Source organism: Sander lucioperca, chromosome 18 (genome assembly GCF_008315115.2).
Source record: "Sander lucioperca isolate FBNREF2018 chromosome 18, SLUC_FBN_1.2, whole genome shotgun sequence".
NCBI lineage: Eukaryota > Metazoa > Chordata > Actinopteri > Perciformes > Percidae > Sander > Sander lucioperca.
This window is the reverse complement of record NC_050190.1, coordinates 2170596-2189046: the sequence shown is the minus strand read 5'-3', so window position 1 is coordinate 2189046 and position 18451 is coordinate 2170596. Positions and strand designations below refer to the sequence as shown.

Here is an 18451-nt window from a genome sequence, read left to right as displayed (position 1 = left end):
AGTATTTGAGAAATAAACACAAAGAACAGAAGTTAAAGAACACAACAGGACGTTACACAAATGGGCCAAAGGTCTGGCAAAGCGTGACTACACGATGGGTAATCAGGGGGACTAGATGCCTGGAGATCTTCTTTCCACAAGACGTGGAATAGGCTTTCCAGCTCTTTGCCCTTGATAATGGCTCACACCTAACATGCCAAAGACCGATTGCTTTCTTTTCCACCCACCATCCATTCTTCCTCTCCCATACTGATACAGAAACAAAACAAAACAGACATTAACAGATACTTTGTATAAACGATATAAACTTAGTTGACTTTATTTCACAATTATTTAAAGTAAATATAAAGTCTATATTACTATTATTATTATTATTATTATTATTATTATTATTATATTACACATTTCTTTTGTGCCGGAAATGGCTCTTATTGATCACAACAAACTCCCTATCTACACTGTTCAACCCAAGTCACTTATACACAGTTCCATTATGTATTACAGTAGACATTTGTTGTTAACTAAGAAGGTAAAACATTTTGTTTATGCTGCATTTGGCTGAACTTTCAATTCCCTTTTTATCATGCATGGCTTTCTCATCCTTAAAACAGCCAAATTAGGAAGTAAAAGTTTATCTCGTACGTACGAGATACTATCCCGTACATATGTGAAACTTCTTTTTTTCACCTTGCTTTTCAAGCTTTTGTAGATTTTGCAGAATTATCCAAAGTCAACATTATTGTCTGGCGATATGGTTGCTCTAAGCCCAAACTGAGATGATGCTGAAAACATCAGATTTCACAAAACTGTCTCACATGCTGAATGATACCAATTGTGACTGATACACTGATCCAGAGCTGTAAAATCTAGAGAGCCTCTTCCACAGGTGATGAAACACATCTGATTTGGTGTTGCTGCTAACTAAAATAAGTTTGGCCAGATGCACAAAACAATTGGTATATATAATTGGTTATACTGTATATAGAGCTGTTTAACAGCAATTTTCTGTCCTCAAACTTTAGTTTTACCCAGTAAAAACCTCCGGACCGAATCCCTTCAATTGCACTTGTCAGCAAAATGTCAGCCATTGACAGGACAACACTGTATATGTACGGTACATGTCTGTTTTATTATACTTGAAAGTGAGACTGATTCTGATTTGTGTTTTTAAGGTGCTGTTGAGGGCGGTCCATTGGCTCTTCCCAGACTTTGCCTTTATGTGGTTGGTGGAAGAAGCCAAGAAGAACATGCCGCTAGAGCTGGACTTCCTTAATGAAGGACACAATGCTGAGAGGCTGGCCAACATGCTGGCCCACCTCCCCTTTCTCAAGGTACACGCTAAGTACACTACAAATATTGCTACATGGCTTCCTTTTATAATAACAGGCAGACGAGGAGTCCATAGTGGGATTTAGTTTTGACCCTGTTGGTCCCATGTGAGCTCACATACTAGTAAACAGCTGGTAATAAGAATGCAATAGAATAATAAGATACAATCTGTTTTAACTTAAAGTCCTAGTTTCTAATACAGTTAACAGAGGTCAGATCTTTACATTGAGTATGACAGCTTTCTCTGTGCTGCCTGTCGACTTTTCCTAAATTTTAACACAGCAGGATAAGCAGAACACCGCAATTTACTATACGAAGCTAGACTTCATGTCCATAATCATTTAATTTCCTCTTGTCCTTTTTCGTAATACCTTTTGTTTGATAACTTTTGTAAGCTCTGGTGAATGGGAATTATACTTCTTTTTTCCGCTGCCTTTCTTTGTTCGATGTTTCAGGGTTTGACGTCAATGACATCATACTCATTTGCATATTGGTGATGTAATCACACAATTTTTTTTGCATACAGCTTAGTGGTTGTCTGTTACTAATTTGATCTAATTTCCCCTTTTTGTCGATTTGTGTAAAAGCCGAGGATTAAAGGTAAACTATCACTCTTCAATATCAGTAAGTGTTTTAGGTCACGTCCACACGTACCAAAACAATCTTTTTTTCCCCCGTCTTCCCTGGAACCATGTCAAAAAAAATGTGCGTCCAAAAGGATCCATTTGTAAAAGACTCAACACCCTACTTCATATTCCAGGCCTATAGGTGGCGCTGTTTCTGCTACAGAAATTCACCAAAAACGGAGAAGAAGAGCATAGTCGTCAGTCACTCCCGATCATAACGATGACGATAATGATAGACTATATTAACTTTCACCACTGCTCATTTTATAAAGGCCGCCACAAGAAAACGTGTCTTTATTTACATTGTATAACGTGCTGTTGGATTGCTTTTTATTTTGTAATTCTGTCTGGCATTGGACATGATTGCAGCGCGCTAGCTAGCAGAGCTGGCGTTAGCGCACTAACACTGCTAGCTAACATCAGCAGACAAACAAACATCAATCAATGTCTTTTTGATAATCTACCCGTTTTTCTTGCGGTAGCCTTTCTACAATAAGCCGTGCTAAAAGTTACTATAATCCGTTCAAGGAGTTGATAAGCAGACAGATTAGCTAGCTAGTTGATAAGTTGTCTACTTCCACTTTATAAACAGCTAACCATAGCAGCTAACGTTAACGTTACGTCCCTGCTGGAGCGTCAGCTACTTCAGCGATGTTTAACGTTAGCTACATAACGTTAGAGGTCGAGGGGTGTGGCGATGACATCATCGATACGCACGTATGCGGCTTCGCCGTCCAAACGAAGTCAGAAGGGAACCGTTTTCGAATTTTTTCACCCTGGGACCAGGTTTCAAAAAAGGCAGTGCATTTACAGGATTGCAAAACGTGTGTTTGCATCAAAAAGCGTCTCCACAATAGAGCCAAATATCTGAAACCGAACCCATATTATAATGCACAGCTGCACAGGAGAATGAAATCTAGTGAAAAAGTGTTGGATTTTGTTCTCTTCCTCCCCTCATCTAACCCTCTCCCTACAGATTCCCATCATCCATTGGGATCTGTCAACAAAGAGGATCCTGACTATGGAGTTTGCTGAAGGGGGGCAGGTCAACGACAAGGACTACATGAAAAAACACAGCATTAATGTCAACGAGGTACTGCCTGCTGCCCTGCCTGCACACGCACGCGCACACACACACACACACACACACACACACACACACACACACACACACACACGTATATATACACAAGTATATTTTAATGCAACATGTCCCAGCCGGGAGGGTTACTGCAATGTATATCACTTATTTTGGTTCCTGGGAGGAGAATCACTAGTTCTGTAACATAACAACAAAAATTGCTAATAATTATGGGTCCAAGCCCGAGGGTTCACACAGCAGGGCTGTGGAACCCTATTGTTTTTGTAGAGATTATTGTTGTTCCGTTGATAAAACTCCCGCTACAGCCTAAACCGTACATGGTGAGGGGGGTGCCATTTTCAGGACTGGTCCAAAACTCTGCACCCTCAGCGGAGACAAAAATGGACACACTTCCACCACTAGGTGGCGCTATAGCAGCAAAAACACGTTTGACATTCAAAAACCATATATCCTCGTGTTCCCTGGATCCAACTGAATCTCCTGATATAGGCCACGCCCATTTCCGCCTAGACTTTTACGCGTGAAAAATCAAGATTTATCGAAAACCTATTTTGCCGAACTCCTCGTAGACCGTGCGACCGATCTGTACGAAACTTGGCACATAGCATCTCCAGACCGACCTGATAAAAAATTATCAAAAGAATTTTTATAGGATAAAAATTGCACATATTACGCACAAACAAATTTGTGTAGCTAACTATGAAAACATCAACTATGCCATATCTCGACCAAAATAAATGCTATCAATGCAAAACTTTAGATCCTTGTTTGCCATGACCATCTGGAGGTCCCCCACACATATGAAAATTGGCCACTAGGGTGTGCCACAAGTACAAAAAGTTTATATCTCATGAACAGCTCATCCGATTTTTACGGAATTTGGAGGGCCCCTCCTGAGGCCACCCCTGCAGTGGGGTACTGATTAGCCTATGGGACCCATGTTTGGATTCACCACTTATACTAATGTGAACAACTTTAAATTTACAGGGTAGATGTACAATGGATCATGGACCTCACCTACCAAAAATTACACATGTTGACCACTAGGTGGCGCTATAATGACGTCAAACGTGTTTTTGCCTATAACTCCCACATTACACATCGCACATTAGAAAGCCTTACATCCACGTATTCCTTGAATCAAGCTGAATCACATGATATAGGCCCTGCCCATTTCCGCTAAGAAGCTTTTTCGCAATATCACACAATTGGCAAAAACAACTTTTTCGAACTTGTCCTAGGCCGTGAAACCGATCTGCACGAAACCTGGTAGGTAGCATCTCCAGATGGACCTGACCAAAAGTTATGGAAACAATTTTGCTACGTTAAAGTATGCGCATTTGACAACCAAACAATTTTCCTAGCTAGCTACCAAACACAAATGTTATCATATCTCAGCCAAATGATACGCTATCAACAAAACACTTGAGATTATTGTTCAGCATCCCACTCCGATGTTCTCTACCCAATTTAGCGAATATCGGCCATTAGGGGGCGCTGTAATCAACGTTTATGTGTTTTGGCAAATAACTCAATGCATTTAAATGAGAAATTTGCAAATGCAATTTATCTGCCGTAGTAATTGCTATCAACACGAAACTTGTGATGGTCGTTCGGCATGCCGCTCTGAGGCTCTCTACCAAATTTGGCTATAGATCGGCCATTAGGGGGTGCTAAAGTCAGCGTAGACCACTTTTGGGCCTTTTACTCAATCAATGTTAAAGGGGTGATAGAATGGTTATATAGTGTATTTCACATTGTTCCTTAAGGTCTCCGAATAGGGTATGTAACATTGGTTGGGCTGAAAATGGCCCAGGTGCTGTTCTATGCGCCCTAATGCAACCCTGTTAAACAGCCCTGTATGAAACAAGAGGTTTTCTGCCTTATATGGTATGCTCATGAATATTTAGATGAGCTGCACGCTGATTGGTTGAGCAAAGCACACACACACACACACACACACACACACACACACACACCGTTCCCCTCTGTGTCCATATGTACTGGGTCACTCAGACCATGTCATGGTCCACCTGATTCCCTGATACACAGGCAGAAATTAAACTTTTTAAACCTGTTGTGAGGACATCAGAAGAAGTGGACCAGTGAAGCTGTTAAGGATCTTCAGGCGTGTTTGGACTGTACAGACTGGGATGTTTTCAAAAAAATGTTTGCTTTAATTTATTGTGTTCTCATCCTCCCAATGTTTCAAATTCTCCGATACTCCTGCTGAATTTCTTGTTTTCTTCTTCTTAATGCTTTCCTCCCAAGATTATATTTTTCTTTGATTTTTCTTTTTGTAATATCATCTTCGGACCTAATTTTACCAATAGGTACCAACTTATCCTCTATTTACTTTGACTTAGACTTTATTAATCCCCATTTTTTATTAACATCATAATTAGATAGATATGGTATCCAATACAAATTCTCTAATTCCCTGCATGCTTCATCAAAATTTGCCTTAATATAGTTCCTTCTTATAGGTACATTACAACAGGACACAATAATCACTTTTTGCCTAAATGGCTTAGATATTGAATATCATCTATCATATGTTCCTCATTTGTTACAATAAGATCCATACATGTGGTGTAACCCTCCCTCGCCACCTTGTTGGCTCTATAACATATTCAAACATCCATACATTTTGATTGCAGTCCAAAAACCTGTTATCTAAGGATGTCCCTATCTATATTTGACAGATTAAAATCCCCCACATTTAATGAATGCTTTATAGTCAACACTTGTTCTAGTAGAACCAAAAGATTATCATTATTAGTCTCTTTACCACTATCTGACCTGTAAATTAAACCTATAATCAAAGCCTCTTGGTTGCTACATTTAATCTCAACTAAAATACTTTCTTGAAATTCTGAAACAGATACCAGTTCTTTAGCTTCTAATGTTTTATGAACATATAGCAATGAGCCTCCACCTATGTCATCCTCTATATTCCTTGAAAACATATTATAACCCTCTACATTATACATATTAAATTCAGTTGGGATACTTTTTTTGCTTCCGACTTTTTGACTTAACTTAGGTGATTCATATTATCTGAATAAGTGGAAGTAATCTCAAACGAACGGCAAATTCAGTTTGTTCACATTTGTTATGAAGTTAATCTGCATTGGTATTAGGGGTGTGCAAAAAAATTTATTCACATTCGTATCGCGATTCAAGCTCTACCGATTCAACATCGATTCATAGAATTCCAAAAATTGATTCATATATATATATATATATATATATATATATTTATTTTTTTTTTTTTTCGTTTTGTAATGGCGTGTATACTATTGTCCTGAAATGAGTTTAGCTCGCCATTCCCATAGATGGCACTGCGTCAAATTCACACTGACGCCTGGGCACTCTTGTCATAATCAAAAGAAGAACGAGTGCAGCAGAGGTAGTTTAGTCGGCGCAAACAATGGCAAACCTCACAGAAAGAATTATTCAACCTTCTCCATCCTCATTGAAGGCGAGAGTTTGGGCACATTTCGGCTTTTATAACCTCGAGGGGAAGACGGAACTTCATAGGAATCATGCTATATGCAGGCTTTGCAAAGCGAAAGTTAAGTATTTTGGAAACACCACAAACTTGAGAACTCACATGGTACGCCATCACCCAGAGATTAACATTAACAAGACGTGGACGAACAACAACCTAAAGTACCTAACATGCCAGTCAACCAACGCACTCTCTTTCAATGCTCTAAACTCCCACCGAACTCTGAATGTTTTATTTTATACGTTTTATTTCATACTTGAATTAAATGTATTTGAAAGCTGGCCAAAGCTTGGCACTTTGCAGTTTTTAGTTGCAAAAGTTTTTATTTTTATATGAAGACATGTAATATCAAACTACATTTAATTTGTTGTGTTTCTTTTCTTTTAAATTGTATGTCTACTGCAATCACATGGGAAAAGTAGCTACATTTACATACTGTGAATCATTTTTTTAATCGAGAATTGTTTTTGAATCGAAAATCGATTTTGAATCGAATCTTGAGCCTAAAAATCGATATCAAATAGTGACATTTTCTGAATCGTGCACCCCCTAATTGGTATATAAACATGAGATGCTTGGCAGAGATTTACATTCCTGTCCTACTTTAACGGAGACATTCGTGGTGACATTCGTGGCAAGGAGAGTGGTGATTCTCACCACTCTCCTTGCCCAGGGAGGTCCATGGACTCTGAAGGTGTATTCTCCCGATGAATTCCACAGTTTTTCCTTTGCTTTTTCATATTGTTCCTTCTCCTTTTCTCTCAGTCAGATCATTTGCTTTTGTTAGGTTTCTATACTTGTCCGTTTGATGCAGCGTAGAGATCTTCCTGAACAGGCAAGAATCTTTAATTCCCTACTCTCAGTGTAACCGGAACAGGTCTCCCCGATCTTACGGGGTCATCCGTACCCTCGCTCCTGCTGTATTTTCCAAGCTGGGCCACTCTCACAAATGAATCCCCGGCTGTGCGGACCTTGCACGTTTTAAATACATCCTTTACGGCGTCTAAATCTTTTTTGATGTGGCTCTTCTCTGTTTTCCATTTCACTCTGCTTTATTCCAAACAGCACGATGTTCCGCTCTCTTCATTTCTTTTCATCCAGTTCAGTCAAAACTTTGTGAAAGGCAAAAGGATTCTCCTTTGGTTCGGCCTTTTTCACATTGGTCCAACTCGGCGTACCTTTTTTCTGATACTCCTTTAGCTGCTCCATTATTTCCACCGCCCTCGACTAGTCACCCTTTTTCTCCAAATTCACTTCTAAATTCTGCATTCGTTGCTCAAATTGTTGGATTATGAGCTGGCCCTTTTCCCACTTGACCCACAGTATTATTGATTTTTTTCATTATTAGCTATTCATAGAATTGATAATGTAACTTGTATAGTTGTTGCTTTGACAATAATGCTGGTATTACACATACATGTATGGTCATGAAACCTGAACTTGTGTGGCAACTTACTTGAATAACCAAAGAAGGTAAAGTTAGCCAAGCTACATGCTAAGATGACACAGGGAGCAAGCTGCTGAGACCCCCCTGTACACAAGAGTAGGCCCAATCCAAGACATCAAAACAATTTCAGACATAGTTATGATGACACCCAAAACCGGGAAGGTAGAGGATGGGGTGGTGGAGGCAAGCTTTGCCAGCAGCAGCGGTGTGAGACAGCATTGGAGTAGCAGCAAGCAGAGAGGAATAGGGAGACATTTAAATGGACCGCCTGATGTGAAAATGGCTGTGATTTGTTGTGACTGGCTGGAATGATAATTCAATTAGTGGGCCTTTGACTTCCGTGTCCTGCATGAACTAACGCAATGCTTAATTAAATAATTTATTGAGCTTCCAATGTGCACAGGAACACATAAAATCCCACTTACACAAATACAGACTGGGACACAGCATTAAGCAGTGATGAGTATTATAAGACAGCTGATGAGATAGATAGAGGACATAATAAAACACACACACAAAGGGACTCGATGGATAGAATTAGGTGGCACTGGTGCATGCTGGACCCTTTGTCTGTGATGACAAGATGGATGATGGCCCAAATAGACTTTCCTCTGAACTCCACCCCTTGACGTGACCAGAATGGTCTGTGCAGATTTTTTTTGCGTTCTCTCCCATATTGATGATATTTAAGCTATGACTGCATTTACTGAAAACCCTACCAGAGCTTTTTAAAATGTGTGACACTAGGTTTCCCTGGCTAACCTCCTCCACTGATAATTGACACCAGTCAATGTTTGGGCATCAGGATAAGTCTTGCTGAAATGAAAACCTTCAATCTAATCCATCATATCTTAAACAGCTATATAGTACCGTATTGCCCTACTGTGTTCTCAGAATGCACAGTTACTAGTGGTTCATAGAGGCTCAAAAGTAGAATGAGAGCCACAGCCTTCAGCTACCAAGGTCCTCCCCTGTGGCTCCCAGTTTTGCTTCGGGAGGCAGACGCCATACCAACATTTAGGAGTAAGCTTAAAACTCGTTGATAAAGCTAAAGGGACACAACCGCAAAGCAGTAGGTTTAGTTCACTCTTTTGTCTTTTTTTTTTTTCAATACCTCAGTTTTGTGCCAGGTGGCCATATTCAGCACTACATACATGATATGGAGAACTTGTAATTCTGGTCAATCTTCACTTGAAAAGCCTCAGTTCTACTGACCTGAATATAAGTTTAAAATCCTGGTACAACATGTAGGCAGATACACAGACCAAAAACTTAAAGTGCCATTACATTTACAGAATCACGTATAATCACGCTACTATACCAATGCTATGACAATGCACAAATCATACATTCTATCTACCTTCAACCGCTTATCCGGGGTTGGGGCAGCAGCTCCCGCAGGGGACCCCAAACTTCTCTTTCCCGAGCCACATTAACCAGCTCTGACTGGGGGATCCTGAGGCGTTCCCAGGCCACCCTCCAAAATTGGCCGGTAGATCGAGAGCCTTGCCCTACGGCAACAGTACGGTAAAATGTAAGCAATAGAGGTGTGTGCACGAGATCTTGTGAGATTAAAACGTGACGAGATTTCTCGTTGAGGTAAAAAGTGTCTCGCGATATCAGTACACAAGTGCAGAGCAGCACCCAGCATAACGGATGAGTCTGACTTTGACCTTGAGATTAGCATAGAATTTGGAGCCCGTTCTCCAAAGTTGACTCCGAGTAAACTTTTGCAGAGCGATAGCGGAAGAAAAAGACTGCCCAGCGTTAGAACATTAGAGAGTACTGCCGCTCTCTCTCTCCCCCTCTCTTGGCCGAGTCAGTTCACTGTGGCACTGTCTCGCGCAGATCGCTCTCTTTATCTGCCCTTTTTAAAATGAGTCAGGAAGCGGACAGCAAAACCTAACTTTACTTTTAATGATATTAAACAAAGAGAAATGTTCTCCCTCCGTCCTATAATGGTTATAAATCGATACTAGAGTAGCATACTTACTTGTTTTCTGCTGCAATGAATAAAATGCAGAGGAGGAGAAAAGAGCATCTGTCTTCACAAAAATCATCTGTTGAGTGTTTGATGGTAATTTATTTGTGCTTTAGAACGTAATCACTGTGAAACAATAGTAAAATAAGTTTTATTTCTCTCTGTCTACTGTACAATAACAAATTCAAGTACAAAACAACTGTTCTCTGAATGAAGAGACTATCTTTCCACCGTATATATGGAATAAGTAAGGGTGTTACTGTTAATTATACAGGAGAGAAGCCAGTCATTTGAGTTTTTTTTTTTAGTTTTGATTGAATAAAGTACTATTTTTTCAGTCTTATTTCTTCATTGAAGTTTTCCTTAAAATAGTGTTAAAATCTTGTCTCACCTTGATCTCCCGAACCTAATCTCATGTCTCATCTCGTGAGTAGGGTCTCTCGTCACACTCCTAGTATGCAATACCGCCCCCGCTGCTCTGATTTTCTGGCCAATCTCCCCCTCCATTGTCTCCTCACTTGCAAACAAGACCCAGAGGTACTAAGTACTCATTCCCTACCTGGGGTAGTTTCTACTGAGAACCATGGCCTTAGATTTAGAGATATTTTGCTGTTTCACACTTGGCTGCCAACCGATCCAGTGAGTGCTGAAGGTCATGGACTGATGATGCAAACAGGACTACATCATCAGCCCAACTAACCGCAACCCCTCCCCACCATGACTATGCTATTTTAAACCAATAAGGAATCATACAGTCCTTCATGGCTAATACATACCACAGTGCACAAACAATAAACTCAGATTTTTACACTTACTAAACGTGAGACCATACCAATTAGATCAGGCATTCAACCAGTAGTTTGTCTTCTAAATGTTGTTTTTATCAATTTTTGCTTTTTTCACCTTTTTTTCTGTGTCATGACCCCAACAGATCTCAGAGAACCTGGGTAAGATGTACAGTGAAATGATCTTCGTCCATGGCTTTGTACACTGTGACCCACACCCTGGCAACGTGTTGGTCCGAAAGTGTCCCCAGAGCAAGAAGACAGAGATCATCCTGCTTGATCACGGCCTTTATCAGGTGAGAAATCTCCAGGCTGCCTGCACATAAATAAAACACCATTCGTTCTAAAATTGCAGTCATTTTTCATGCTGCTGGCTTAGGCGTTGAGCACATGGGTGGAGCACAAACACACAGTCAAGATACACATAAAAACATGGATGCCACAAACACTTTCATAGGCGCACACACTTTTATTAGAGCTACAGCAGGATAAAAGCTTTTTGATAAACAACTCATTTAATGTTGTTCTTAGCAGGGTGCAGTATGCTGTGTTTGGATTGGTACACCACAGACTTAATCATGAAGGCACAATCATATGTGCACTCTCATGTTCTACACACACGCACACACACACAAACAAACACGCAAACAAACACAGACGCACACGTGTGTGTGTGTGTGTGTGTGTGTGCTCACACACACACAATAATACAACAATAATAATACAAATTGCATGAAATTTGACATGAATATAGTCAGGGCCATCCTTAACAGGAATCCTTTGAAATTTGTATAACCTATTAACAGTTCAAATATGAGGAAATTAGGAATGTGTGGAGCTAGCTATCATAAATTGTTACACTGTTTTCCTTTCTGAAGATTGATCGGAATGGACCTATGTTGAATCAGTTCTCCTTTCCTATTGAGCCTCTTTCTTATCTATCTACTCTCATGTCATCGAAGTGAATAGAGCGATTTGTAAAAAATGTATATTCTTGTGTGTCTCATTAAACCTTTCGAACATTGTGAACTAGGGCTGGGTTTTAAAAATCGATTTTCCGATTCAAATCAATTTCCATTTAAATGATCCAATATCAATTCATCTGCATGTATTATATGAAACTAGAAGACCTAAGGAATTTATTGGTACCAACTATGTCATGCTAGCTCTTCGGGAAAAGGGGTTAAAAAATGCTCCAAAGATACATTTTGATGAGAGAAAAACTGCCATGGCCATTTTAAAATGAGTCAACTCAGGGAGGTGAAGCCGGTAGATAGGATACAGACCACAAAACACTTGTGATCGACTTCAGGCTCTAAAAAAACAGTACAGTAGAATAACTTCAAATTTAGTTTTAAATGCAATATAAGGTTGTTTTTTGACTTGGCATCTCAAATGTAAGAAATTATTGGTGAAATACGGTTGTTTATAGTTGACCATAAATGATTAATAAAGTAGATAGAATCCTAACAAAAGACAACTAATCCCGTCCAGGTCCTGCAGTCAGACTTCAGGTTGGACTACTGTCGGCTGTGGCAGGCTCTGATTAAAGGTGACATGTCCGGGGTGGAGCGTTACAGCCTCAGACTGGGAGCTGGAGATCTTTACCCGCTGTTTGCCTGCGTGCTCACCGCTCGCTCCTGGGCAGCCATCAATGTCGGCATCAGTTCTGTGTCTGTCACACACTCTGAGGTACTGTATGAGCTCACACACACACACACACACACACACACACACACACACACATACATAGTATTCATTCAAAAGATAAACTTGATGTTACATAGTGCTTCACATGTGTTCATGAAGTAATTCAGGCAGGACCTTAAACACCTAAAAACATTTAAAAAGCCAAACATTAAAAACATAAACAAGACTAAAAGCCCATTAATCTGAATGTTCACCCCACTACATGAAGTCTTGGATGGACTGAAGAACATACCAACAATAGGTATTCTTGTCCTCACTGTATATGTTGTGAAAGAAGCAATCGGCACAATCAATGTAGTTACTAGGGCTGTCAATCGATTAAAAAATTTAATCTAATTAATTACATACTCTGTGATTAATTAATCGAAATTAATCGCATACATAATTAACGGTGCCTGAACCGATACTTTTTAAGAAAGTAAAAAAAGAAAAGAAAAAAAAGGGTACTAAACAACAGTCGGTGACATTAAAGAACGGCTTGTTTATTGCTAAGGCCATATGGTCAAAATTAAATGATTTAATAATAATGTATAACAATAACAATAACTTATTTCACTTGTAAATTGCTGTTGACCGACAAAAACAACCACCAGATGGGAAAAGGACATTTATGATAACTTCAAATGCACCATGAGGCTGTAGTTTACCAGTTTCATTGAACGCACCGTCGTTGTTTTTCCGACGGCAGCTAGATTGTTACACCCCGGTGTTGAATCCTCTACAGTAAAAGACAGTCAAACTTTACACCGTTTAGCGTTAGCTGTCAGCATTTTAACCGTGTTTAATCCAGCTACTAGCTAGCGGTAGGCTAATGTTAGCTGCTGTTGAGTATAGTGTTAACTAGCTAGCGGTAGGCTAACGTTAGCTGCTGTCGAGTATAGTGTTAACTAGCTAGCGGTAGGCTAATGTTAGCTGCTGGTGAGTATAGTGTTAACTAGCATCACGTGCAGCGGTGTTTGTGTTGCCTGTATCGTCTGTTTCAGAGCATCAGAGAGAAGCGCAGACATATCAGTGGGACCAGATTTCGGTAGCCAGGGTTGGCAGGAAGAAGATTTTTTCAAGTAAATGTTCATGTTCTTCATTTTACAGTCCAATGGTGGCTAGAACGGTTCTGGGTCAAACGTCAATATGGAATGGATTAATCTGCGTTATTTTTTTTAATGCGTTATTTTTTCTCAGATTAATTAATCGAAATGAACGCGTTATTTTGACAGCCCTAGTAGTTACACATGCAAAGCTCAAGTAAAGCGCAAGCCGTTAGAGGACTGGTATTGACAGCTTTAGATACAAGGATGCTACCTGCAGAAGTTCTCCGATGGCTCCACAATTGTTAGCTACATCAGCAAGGGGAAGGATGCTGAGTCAACACATCGCATAAAATACGGACGCTTGGTCATGTGCCTTTGGCGTTTATTCACGCTAAAAGTCTCCTTTATTGTTGGGACTCTTGACGTCACTTTTGACACTCTGGGTTGGGACGTACTGACTGACAAGCGACACACGAACGGGACAGTTAGGTTTAGGAAAAGATCGTGGCTGGGGTTATAAAATGTACGTTTCTGTGACACGCGGGACAAGAACGGGAAACAAACCCCGGTCTCCTGGGTGAAAGTCCTGTGTTGTTTGACCCATCCACCACCCCAACCAACCTCCTTACTCGGTCTTTCATACTACTCGCTACAGTTGTCGCTCTAATACTACGCCATCTTACTGTCTGACATCTTACTCTGCCCGGTGGGTTCCATGCATACGCTGAAGGGGGCTTTTTGCGTCGTATCTGACGCTGAGAGCCACTGACCAAGCGTCAGTGTTTTATGAGTTGGGAGTGAGAACGGGTTGGATGAGTACAGGGACTACTTTGTGGTGTGAGCTGAACCAGTTGCAGCTTAACACTGGCAAGACAAAGTAGTCGGTGATGGACTTTAGCAGGCGGAAAACAGGCCCACACCTGTTTCCATCCAGGGACAACAAGTACCTGGAAGTTCACATGGAAAACAGGCTGGTCTGGGCTAATAACATCAAGGCTGTGTACAAGAAGGACCAGAGCCGACACTAATTTCTGCAGAGGCTCTGCTCATTCAGTGGTTGCAGTACCATGCTGAGGATGTTCTAGCAGTCTATGGTAGCCAGTGACACTTAGGGCCCTATTCTATCTAAGCCCACGACGTGAAGCGCCTGGGACAGGTGTGTTCAGGGCATGTACGAATCTACTTTCGCTAGTTTAACGGCGAAAAAAGGGTACGTGCTAGGGCTGCAACTAACGATTATTTTCATAGTCGATAAATCTGTTGATTTTTTTTTCGATTGTGGATCAGTGTTTCCCAAAAGCCCAAGATGACGTCCTCAAATGTCTTGTTTTGTCCACAACTCAAAGATATTCAGTTTACTGTCACAGAGGAGAGAAGAAACTAAAAAATATTCACATTTAAGAAGCTGGAATCAAATAATTTTTACCGACTAATCGATTATCAGAATAGTTGGCGATTAATTTAAGAGTTGACAACTAATCAATTAATCTTTGCAGCTCTAGTCTGTGCGCCAGGCACATGGTTCAAAAGGGTTGTACTTAGTGTCTTGATTAATCATAGGTGTGTTTTGTTATCGCACCTTATCGTGCTGATCTGACCGAGCCCGACCCAAACCCGAACACCATTTATAATTATAAATGGTGTTCGGGTTTGGGTCGGGCTCGGTCTGATCCCGATGTCCCGGTGTCTGAACCTGACCCGGCCCGTCGGGTACCGTCGGCTCCCGACGGGTTCGGTTCGGGTATCCATCCTTTAGTCTGTATTAGCTATGTAGTCTTACACTACCTATACGTCAGATCTGATACTGTCCATAGATATCTATATGCAACCCCATAGACTGATCCCTACCATTAACCTTTTTATATTTTTATGATCCATTTGGATTAACACCTTATTTGCACCTTTTTGTTATTGTAATCTTAGACTTTTGTATTTGCACTCTTTATATTTGCCCCAAGGCTTCAAGAACAGAGCTCGGCTGTGAAGTGGTTTTGGCGTAGTGGCTGCACGGAAATTTGCATTTATCATGTGGCGCCTTCTGGCCCAAAAAAGCAGTTTTCCCACACATTTTTTGTGTATATCGTTGTAAAACGGTGAACGAGCGTCACAAATCCCCACACACAAACCCTCTTTATTATCAGAATTTGATCTTTTCCATCTAAAAACACATGTGGAAAGTCTCGAAGAGCCCTATGATGAAAATTATTATAATATATATATATATATTAGGGTTTTCAAACAATTACATTTTCTTAATCGCGATTAATCGTCGAATTTCTATAGTTAATCGCGATTAATCGCATGTTTTATCACATGATTAAAATTCTATTATTTTGCATTTCAGAACTGTTTTTAAGTACATATTAACAATGGAAAGCCATTCTTACCAGTGTGTCTTCATTGGGAATCAAATTAATGCAAAGAAAATGACTTTATGAACTTGATTTTAAGATTTATATTTGTTTATTATGTATTTAAACTAGTCACACATTTGAATCTAGAGTCAATATTAGGGTTGGGTATTGTTTGGTTTGGATACCGGTGCTAAAGCGGTACTTTTAAAACGGTACCGGTGCCTTAACGGTGCCTGAACCGATACTTTTTAAGAAAGTTAAAAAAAAAGGGTACTAAACAGTTGGCGACATTAAAGAATGGCTTGTTTATTGCTAAGGCCATATCGTCAAAATTAAATGTTTAATGATAATGTAATCACTATAACAATAACTTATTTCACTAGTAAATAGCTGTTGAATGACAAAAACAACCACCAGATCGGAAAAGAGCATTTAACAACAACTTTGAATGCACCACGTGGCTGTAAATGACCAGTTTCATTGAACGAACTGTCTGTGTTTTTCTGACAAAAGCAGCTGCAGATTGTTACATCCCGGTGTCGGAATCCTGTACAGTGAAATACAGACAAACTTTACACCGTTTAGCGTTAATCCAGCTACTAGCTAGCGGTAGGCTAACGTTAGCTGCTGTTGAGTGTAGTGTTAACTACCGTCACGTGCAGCAATGTTTCTGTTGCCTGTAACGTCTGTTTTAGAGCATCCGAGAGAAGTGCAGGCATATCAGTGGCACCAGAATGATGCACCGAAATCCGCATTGCTATTCCTGCAGCAGCAGGATGTGTTACGAGGAAGTACGGCAAAATAGTAGCCTGTTAGGCACGACACAAAGCCGAGTGAAGTGAAAATAAATTAATAAATGGCGGCATGCGATCAATACGATTTAAAAAAAATTAACACATTATGCCCTGCCCTTAATCACATCGCGATTAACGTGTTAATGCTGACAGCCCTAATATATATATTTAAATTATATTTATTATTAGTTTGTTTGTGAGAGTGTTAATATATGTTTTATAAACACTTATCAATACTGCCATTCATGATTCATTCAGGTAGTTACTAGTTGTTAGTTAATATTTAGTATGAGCTGATCTAAAGTGAGGACTATCTTTGCCTCACCGAGCATTTATAAATGAGATTTAAAGGCCAGCAATACCTCAACACTCACAAAAGTGTCAGTTGTCGTCTAAACAGAAAAAGGAAACATAGGTAACACAAAGTGATATAGAACATATACATATGTAGAGCCAAATGCAAACAATGTACTCTTGAAATACAAACATCCCTAAAACCAAAAAAACACTTATTCATTAGGAGAACATGGCAAAACATTTGTAACTGTACAACTGTAATGGTCATATAAAATCAAAAAAAAACAACAACTCTGCAGTCTCATTAAAAAATATATATATATTTCTGCCACCAAACCAACAGTGGATCACAGAGAAGTGCCAAAATACCAAAAAAATCTAATAATAATAATATAACTAATAAAATCTTTCAGTGTCAAAATTTAACTAAATCCTATATATTTCAAATATTTGAGAGTACCAGTGCTGATCTAGGCCAAGTTTTAGTTTTCTATTTCTACAACTTCAGAGTAGCACTTTCTAAATGATGTTATGAACCACTGACAACTCCTAAATAACTGGTTTGTAATTGTTATAATATCTAATTTAGAAATGGCGAATCCATCATTCATAAAGTTTGAAAATACTATCATTGTTATACATACACATTATAGATGAAGTTATTAATCAAAACTAAAACAGACATCTGTGTTTATGAGTTACATACTTGCGTGTATTAATGTAGGAACACTGCTTTATAAATGATGAATAAAGTATTTACTGATGCTTAACTAATGCTTCATAGTGTGCAGTTATAAAATGTTACTATGTTTGATTCAAGATAAGCTTGCTTTTAGAATCCACTGGCATAATACTGGTATATGTGTGTTTGCAAGTGTCCCATTACCTACAGGGGTTCCACAATGCCATCTGTGCTCGAGAGAGAGTTTATTTATACCTCCCTTATGCAACATTTTGAAGGAGGCAAAAGTACTACACTACAGTCGGCTACAACCCCCTCACACATGACAGGCAGTACAAGGTAGGATTTAGCAGGGACTATGACAAGAATAACTCCTTTTGCCTTTTTTGGTATTTAAAAATAAATAAATATCTATTTGCAGAATCTTAAGGTAGAACAAATAACACACTGGTAATGTAGAGATTCTCTGAGCATTGTTACTATGAGGGGTAATGTGAAGATTGACCTGAGGGTAGTGTTAGAGGACATGTCTTGGTGTCGTTGACATTAAAATCAAAAGGGTTCATCTTCTGGAGAGCAGAGATGTGATCAGTACATTTTATGACCATCTGTCAGTGACATTGGCATTGACAAGACATTTTGGCCTCAATGTAGCATTTTATTGTTTCACTCAGTAAAATGAGTAAACAGCATTTGCATTAAATACTGGGCATTGTAAAAATGGATGAAACATTCAACCAGTTAACTGAATGCAGAAAAAAAGTTATGGAAGTTCAGAGATACCAGTATTAAAATTAATTAG

The 18451-nt window shown here is 39.5% G+C and overlaps 2 protein-coding genes across 6 annotated transcripts in view; one reads left to right on the top strand and one right to left on the bottom strand.

Moving 5' to 3' along the window:
• LOC116036728 (uncharacterized protein C14orf93-like) overlaps nucleotides 1-18451 on the bottom strand; it is a 260214-nt gene that overhangs the window by 2897 nt on the left and 238866 nt on the right. The gene's annotated exons all lie outside the window — the stretch shown is intronic.
• adck1 (aarF domain containing kinase 1) overlaps nucleotides 1-18451 on the top strand; it is a 153756-nt gene that overhangs the window by 109766 nt on the left and 25539 nt on the right. For all 5 annotated transcript variants that reach the window (XM_035994714.1, XM_031280325.2, XM_031280326.2 and 2 more), the window contains 4 exons: nucleotides 1173-1331; nucleotides 2932-3048; nucleotides 10931-11080; nucleotides 12279-12476. In XM_035994714.1, the coding sequence (XP_035850607.1) occupies nucleotides 1173-1331; nucleotides 2932-3048; nucleotides 10931-11080; nucleotides 12279-12476 (624 nt within the window). The remainder of the gene's footprint in view (nucleotides 1-1172; nucleotides 1332-2931; nucleotides 3049-10930; nucleotides 11081-12278; nucleotides 12477-18451) is intronic.